General features: G+C 51.5%; 1 protein-coding gene across 3 annotated transcripts; it reads right to left on the bottom strand.

Moving 5' to 3' along the window:
* Nucleotides 1-259: 259 nt before the first annotated feature.
* LOC106841610 (phospholipase A and acyltransferase 4-like) lies at nt 260-6,817 on the bottom strand. 3 transcript variants are annotated; one of them, XR_006515271.2, is made up of 4 exons: nt 5,852-5,876; nt 3,805-3,978; nt 3,014-3,258; nt 260-1,139 (listed from the first exon to the last, which is right to left on the bottom strand). XR_006515271.2 is itself a non-coding variant. In XM_044750265.2 (3 exons), exons 1-3 carry the CDS (start codon nt 5,895-5,897, stop codon nt 909-911), a joined length of 522 nt encoding a protein of 173 aa, XP_044606200.1. In that variant the 5' UTR covers nt 5,898-6,817; the 3' UTR covers nt 260-908. The 3 variants fall into 3 exon arrangements, 1 of the variants encoding a protein (XP_044606200.1); XR_011495147.1 differs by having other exon boundaries at nt 3,887-3,978; nt 5,852-5,871; XM_044750265.2 differs by lacking the exon at nt 3,805-3,978 and having other exon boundaries at nt 5,852-6,817.
* Nucleotides 6,818-7,585: the final 768 nt, after the last annotated feature.

Here is a 7,585-nt window from a genome sequence, read left to right as displayed (position 1 = left end):
TCCTGCCCCCCTACATGCATCACCTCCCCCATGATCAACATCCTACAGCAGAGGATGCATTTTTGTTACAATTGGTGAACTAATATTGACACATGATAGCCACCCAAAGGCCATAGATGACATTAGGGTTCACTCTGGGTGCTGTACCTTCTGTGGGTTGGGACAGATGTATGATGACGTAGCCCCCACTTGGCATCATACAGAGTATTCACAGCCCTAAAGACCGAGGGGGCTAATTTTCAGCATTCAACCCAGGGGCAGCTTGAGCCGTGGCCATCTGCTCATGGAAAGCTACATAATTGCATCTGGTAGTCACAGCTGGGTAAGGATTAGACATTCGAGCTAAAAAAGAAAAACACTATCTAAAAACAGGGCTGAGGGAAGGAGGTCAGTGGAAACGTGCTGGGAGATGTTTATGTGTTGTCAGGGGATTCAAGCATCAGAGGATGTGAGTGGACTGGGAGGTAATGAAGTTTCTTCTTCTATTTTTTCACCCCGAGAGTAAAATGAATGTCTTTTATGACAATAGTCAGTCTACAGAATGATGTCGACGATCAACTGAGTACCTGCCAGTTACTAGACATCGGGCAGGGGTCTGCTACACATCCTTTCATTTGATCCTCACTATGTTACCGTGAAGTGGATCGTGGCCGCCATCTCAGAGAAGAAGGAACTGAGGCTCTGAGAGGCAAGAGCTCCCCCTAAGGTCACACAGCTAGACATTGCTGGGAGTACCAAAAGGAGCTGAGTCAATGGTACATTCTTCCTTTCTGGGTCAGAAGTCTACAAAAACACAGTGAAAGTGTGTCCCTTTCTGAAGGGACAGATAGATACATGTATCGATTCTTCACTCTTGGTACAATTAGCCCATCCTCCAGCCAGTGAGAGAGGAAAAGCGAGAGAGGGAACTACATGCTGCCCAAGTGTGAGTGCCAGGCAGACAGAGTTGCTGTGGGAGGCCCTCTCCACTGGCCTCCACAGCGGCTTCTAATGCAGCATCCTGTGGCTTCTTCAGGCTGGAACTGGTTTTGACGTGATTTCTTCGAAGGGGCAAGTAACGCGGCAAGCCAGGTTACGAGTATGATGAGCATGATGAATATGATCAGCATGCCTATCAGTACACACATGGCGTGTTCCACCTGGAAGTGAGCAGCCCGTGTTCAGAGTCCACAGCAAGTCCAGGTACTTCTCCCTCCCTCCCCAGGGCCTGGAATCCATGCTCATTCTCCCATCCTCCCTCGGGCCTGGCCTCTCAGCTTCCCTCTGAGCTGGCCAGCCCGGAGTCCTCTCCCAGGGAGGGAGCCGGCTGTGTCCCAGAGGCCCCATTTCCTGGACAACGGGAAGTCGTGACCACTTAGTGGTGGGCTTGTCTGGGCTTGTCCTGACAGCCTGCAGGATGGGCTGATGGACTCATTTTGTGTGAGCTTCTGGGTGAGGACATTCGTCCCTGACTTGGGGTGGGTAGGGAGCGGGGTTTGTGCCTGATTCCCTGGGGCCACTGCTCCGGGGGTGAGACTGGGGACTTGTTTGTGGTCTGGGTTCTGCCTGGGCAACTCCCCTGCGAGGGAGGGGCTGTGGGGGAAGCTGAGGGGAGGTTTCGGGAAGCCATGGCACTTTAGTTCACTGTACGTTGTGTACTGTCTGCAAGTGCAGCCTGGAAACTTCCATCTCCAGCCCCACCTCAGCCCTGAACTCCAGACTCAAGTGTCCAACTGCTACACTATCTGCACCTAGATGTCTAACTGGGAATAAATAAATGACGAGCAATAAGATGTATTGGAATCTGTGAGGAAGCCATTCAGTGTAAAACTAATTCGTCCTGACCTTGTTTTTCCAGAAAGGGCTGGCATGAACTGTCAAGCATGCATTGTACACCTGCTATAAACAGTTATAATGTCCCCAAGCCAAGGATGATGCCTTTAAACATAGGGATGCTGCCTCCCCCATATCAGCATTTCTTTATAGATAAACATTTCTTCCCAGAAACTAAGGATTAGTTACTGACCTGCCATGCTCATCTCACGACCACAGACCTGCTGACCACTGACCTGCTGTGCCAGCAAAGCATCTCGTGTTGGTAGTAAAAGGCATATTCCTGTCATATTGGATGTATGCTCGTTGTCCCAAGATGGCATATAACCACTCTGTACACCCCATTGCTTCGGAGTGCTTCCTTCCTTGGTGAAGGTTGCTTTCTCCCAGGTCATCATCCTCCAAACTGGCTCATGTAATAAACTCACCCCAGCTTTCTTTTATACATTGATTATGAATTATTTGCTCTGGCCTCCTCAAATATCCTGTTACTGTCCAAACTCTTGATTTCTCCCCCTAAACCTGCTCCTCCCGTCCTCATGCTCGTCTCTTGCAGGGTCGCCCATCCGCCCAACCACTTGGGCCAGGAGCCCTGGAGGTGCTGTAGTGTGGCAGGAACAAACAAAGACTCTAGACAGGGACAGCTGGGGTTTGAATCCTGCTGCTGCCACTTATTAGCTATGTGTTTTGGGATAACGAATCTGGAAGACTATGAAAGCGTCTAGAGTAGAAGCTGTGCTCCAGATCTGACATAAAAATGTTCCTGAGCTCTTACATAGACCCCCTGACCTTGAGTATCCATTGCCTGAGTGCTTTTGGGGGACTTAGGAGACCCGCCATGGTCCTGGGTTGGCCCAGACAACCCTGGGGGCTTCAGTAGCTGCCTGTCAGGGTGGACTTAGAGCTGAAGCGTCCCAGAAGGTCAGAGGTGGCCAGGACTCCAGAGACCCTCCAACTAACTCTTCCTCCTGCACTTGTGGAAACTGAGGCCCAGAGAGAAAGTAACCTGTCCAGAAACACTCTGTGGCTTAGAATCAGATCCCAGATTTGAGCCCAGATGTCCTTGCTCCCAGCCAGCGGGTCCCTGAAGAGCCCATTTTGCATCCTTCACAGTGATTCTCCCCTCTGGCTGCACAGCCGCTCACCCCCACCCCAAGCAGACTTCCAGGAGGGACAGGGACCACCCCAAAGAGGGCCTTACCTGGCTGCTGCTGGCTGCGCCGTATCTCAGTTCGGTGACAAAGTGCTCACAGTTCATGCTCAGAACACTGTACTTCTTCTCCTCACCAACCATCTCCTTCGCAGCACCGATGCTCTTGTACACAGGCTGTGGTCTGTACTTGTGGTCCAAGTAGTTATTGACGTCCCTCAGGGGCTGCTGTTTCACCTCTGCTCTGCTGCTCAGAATAGAGTTGATGCTGGAAGAGCCAGCCCCAGGGTACTCACCTGGAATCAGAGAGAGTGTCACCCAGAACTGTAAGTGAAGGCAAGGTAGTGAGAGAGAGGGGGCAGGACGAGAAAGAAGCATGAAGGGAATCCACCAGTGAGCTTTTGCTGTAGGTCGTTTCACAAATGTGAGTGGAGGAGTCACAGATTTTTCTCTTTTAACTCAACGAGCTTCGAGTATTTTTCAACTCGATGACTGACGGGATTGTCATGGCTGCTGTCGCATTCTGTTTAATGAATGTACAGCTATTTGACCAATCCCCTATTAGTGAACATTTAGGTTCTCAAATTTAGCCATTATACTCAATGACAGTAAATCATATTTTTATTTGTTTATCCTTGTGTACTTGTGAATTTCAGAAAGAGATCACATTTGTTTTAGTACCCACTGTGTTTCAGACATTATGCTGGGCAACTTTTCACATATTACCTAATTTAATCTCCTTTTTAACTTTCAAGGTAAATATTATAATCTCCATTTTACGACCAATATTAGACCCAGAGAGACATTTTCAGACTTTTCTGTGCTGTGGAAAGTGCTAGAACCTGAATGTGAAACTGCCTCTCTCAAGCTCCAAAGGGCAGGCTCCTTCCATGGCGCTGAGCTGATCCTTAGGGAATCTCTCACGTGAGTGTCTTCTCTCCTAGGACCCGGCACCGCTCTGGGCACGTGGAGAGGGCCACAGAAGAGCCATCAGCTCATGTAATCCAAATTCCGTCCTAGGATGAGTCCAGGTTTAATTTTTTAAGACGGAGAGTCACTAATGAGGTCACTAATTAAGCATGTTTATTTTAAGTTTCTAATCTAAAGTCAGATATTTGCACTTAGAAGCAATGTCCTTAAAAAACAACTGTCCACACCCCGGAAGTTAGACACAAAAAGGATCAAACGTCCTCCCTGTGATGCTTTCTCTGACAGGCTCCCCTCAGGGTCATCTGGATGAAGTGGACTTGTTTTACCATTTACCATCAATTCAGATATTTTTACAGTTCTGCCAAGGTAGATGACAACCTGTAGAAAACCGATAAGCTGCAAATATATGATTCAGATCATCATGACAACGATTTTTGTCCAGTAAGAATGCAGATGCTGGGGCCAGCCCCCTGTCCCTCCCTGCCACTCCACATCCGGTCTCTCCAGGACCCACTGTGGCCCTCCCAGAGGGCCCATCTGGCCACGACTTTCCACTGGCCCCAGGGCACAGGGCACGACTTTGGGCAGCTCCCAGCCCCTTCATGACCAGCGCCCCCTCATCCCTCCTCACCCTCCCTGTGATCTGCGCTCCCCCCAGGCTGACTGAGTCACTTCCTGTCCCTCACCCCAAAGCTTGCTCTTGTCTCTGATGCTCTGCAAATGAGGTATTTCTGTCCCCAAACACCTACCCCCCACCCCCCACTCAACCTCTCTCCTCCCATCAGACATCACTCTTCTGAGAAACTGCCCGGAAAGCCCCAGCCTGGCTTGGCAGCCGCTCTCTGGGTCCCCAGGCTCCCCGGCACCTCCACCTCTCCCTGTATGGACTGTGTGCCTGTCTGCACACCCTCTAGGCTTTGAGCTCCATTCAAGCCGGATCCTGTATACTTGTCATTTCCCGCCTCCCTGCATCTCTGGGATCCAGCGAAGGGTCTGGCTTGGAATGGGGGTCAAGGAAATGTACGTGGAAGAGGCCTGGAGGGTCACTGGGACAGGTCTCCCGCCCAGCACCTCCCCCATTTCAGCCAGGCAGGGCAGGCCCAAAGACCATCTTCAGTTTGGAATCACAAAGGGATTTTTCACTCTGAAGCTAACTGGCTAAGGCAAGGCCCGGGCTCCGTCCACAGCAGCTGGTGGGAGATGAACTGTGAGCTTGGGCCCTGCCTGTAGGGAGATGGGTTCCCAGGCAACAGAGCCCTGATTCTGTTTTGGCAGCAAGAAAGCCCTTCCTCAGAGCCCGGTTATACCCAGGGTGGTCTGCCCTCTAGAACGTGCAGTGTGACCTCCAAGATTTCCCATTTCTAATAATAGCCCGAGTCAGCTGGTTCCTTTCAGCTGCACACCACCGAGCTCTGCCTGCCCCTCCCTGGAACTTGCATCAATCTGCAGATCAGGGCTGATGAGAAGGGAGGTTTCAGAGTCAGAATGCTGAAATTCTAACGCACTTAGTAAGGCAGGACAAATGCCGTGGGGGAAAGAGGAGAGAGACAGGACTGGAGCTGGGAAGGCCCCAAACTCCAGCCAGCAGCTGAGCAGACAAGGAGGGGGTTCACTCACTTCCCAGTTCCAGGGCCCCCCCCATGATCCACATCCCAGCTACCCCCAGCTTAGGCTGCCACAGCTCCCAGACACCCACAGCTCCTCCCACACAGGGGTCCCAGCCGCCCACACACACTGTACCAGACACAGAGGAGAGGCTTACAGTGCTAGAAGGCTTCTCAGTCCACAGGAAAAGGGACTTTTAAATCACAAATACAGTTTTGCACAAAAGCCTTCTACAGCATTTCCGAGCTCTGTAGTTAACTCTGCCCAAGGCCAGGAACCCAGACTGAGCTCTTTGCAGCAGCAGAGTGGCCCCCCAGCAGTAGAGCCACTGATGGAAATGTCCCGGGGACTTACCTGAGCCATGGTGTCCCGGGGCTCTGGGGTTCTGCTGCTCCTGCATCAGCTTTTATACCGAAGTCGAGACTTTCACTTTTGCTTTCCTTCTGACACCCTTTAAAAATAACTCCACACTAAACATTTTTTAAAGAGACTAAATATTTGCTCTAAAGGGAAAGGCCAATGGTTATTTATATCAAAACATGGAATCACTGGTGCCTTTAAAGCCACTGGAAGCAGTCAGAGCAGGAGGGGAGCCTGAGAAGCTGCCCCTGCCTGAGAGACCCCAGGTCTCTCCCAACAGAAGCCCTGGGCAAGTGTTCCTGCTGCACGAAGGGGCGGCATTTAGAGGCACAGAGGTGTCAATCCTCAGGGGACACCATAGGCCATTGTCTGGTAACGACTTCAGAAAATATTGGGTCAGGAGCCATGGGCCAAGCCAGATGGGTACAGTGTTCCATGGGGAAAGCCTTCAGATGGTGGGTGCGCTGGATCATGTGGGGCCCAGGAGCTCATTGCCCCCACAGGATGCATGTGGCTGCAAGAAGCAGAAGAGAGGTTTCAATAGCCTGTCTCTGTAACGGGAAACCAGGAGGCCGGTGACTCAGGTTCATTCAGCAGCTCAAAGGCCACTGAGGACCCAGGCTTTTCCTTCACACTGGACCTGTGTCTGTGGTCACACCCTGCGTGGTCCACGACGGCTGCAGCAGCCTCAAGTGGCACAGTTTCACCTGGCAATGTCCAAAAGCAGTAGAGGGAGATATTTCTCATCAGTTGTCCCCTTTTTTCAGGGAGTAAAATCTTTCCCATAGTCCCCTGGCTGTCTTGCTCCCACCTTTCACTGTCCAGATCTGGGTCACATTTTCACTCCCAAACCAATCGTGGGTAAAGGGGAAGGGCCTTCCTGGCAGGCTCAGACCATCACGATGCATCAGCTGGATCTGTGGAGGGGCTCCTGCTGCCCTGTGAACAGCAGGGCTCTGTGAGCCTGGGAGAAGGTGAGTGACAGTGATGTGTATGGAGGGGGGTGGCTAAAAACTAGGCAACCAGCACATGAGGTGCACTCACCTACTTCCATCCACCATAACAAACAGCTTTATTATGAGATTACAAAGAGGCTGGAACCAGTTCTCAATAATCACCTGATTCCCTATAGGACCTGGCATGAAAGTGGGGGTGGTTGACTCACTGGAGACTGGAAGAGTACGCAGCAGGCTTGTGGATGTTGGCAGAGCCCCCATCAGAGAGAGCTTGCGCCCAGGGCACTCAGGAAGGGCACGGCCTCTCCCAGCATCAGCCCCTGCCCCAGGTTCCTTTGACCAGACAGAGCTCCAGACACAGGGGTCCAAAGTCCCTTGGCTCCTCTGTTCCTGTCCCCAGGCCTGGCACTGCCCGTTCTGTTTCCAAAAGAGCTTAATGTGTAAAAGAAGTAAAAGATTCACTGACTGTTCACCTCCTTGCGTTAAAGTTATGTTCAAAACGGAAAAAGAAAAAAGAAAGCAGCCAGGCCTTGTCTCTTTCAAGCAGTGTCACTTTGGGTCTTCGCCTGACCTCTCCTGGTCTCAGTTGTCTCCTCTTTAAAGTGGGGGCTTCATCCTTGTCAGTAGAGAGGCAGTAAGTCTGTGGACCTGGAGCTCCAGAAGGTGGCGACTCGGGTCATTGCTGGCCCAGCTGGAGCCACCTCTGTCACTGGGCTTCAGTTACCGAGGCCCATCTTCAAGGTAGAAGCCGTCAGGAGGATTCTGCCGCTGA

This window comes from Equus asinus, chromosome 17 (assembly GCF_041296235.1).
Source record: "Equus asinus isolate D_3611 breed Donkey chromosome 17, EquAss-T2T_v2, whole genome shotgun sequence".
Taxonomy (NCBI): Eukaryota; Metazoa; Chordata; class Mammalia; order Perissodactyla; family Equidae; genus Equus; species Equus asinus.
This window is presented reverse-complemented; position numbering and strand designations above follow the sequence as displayed.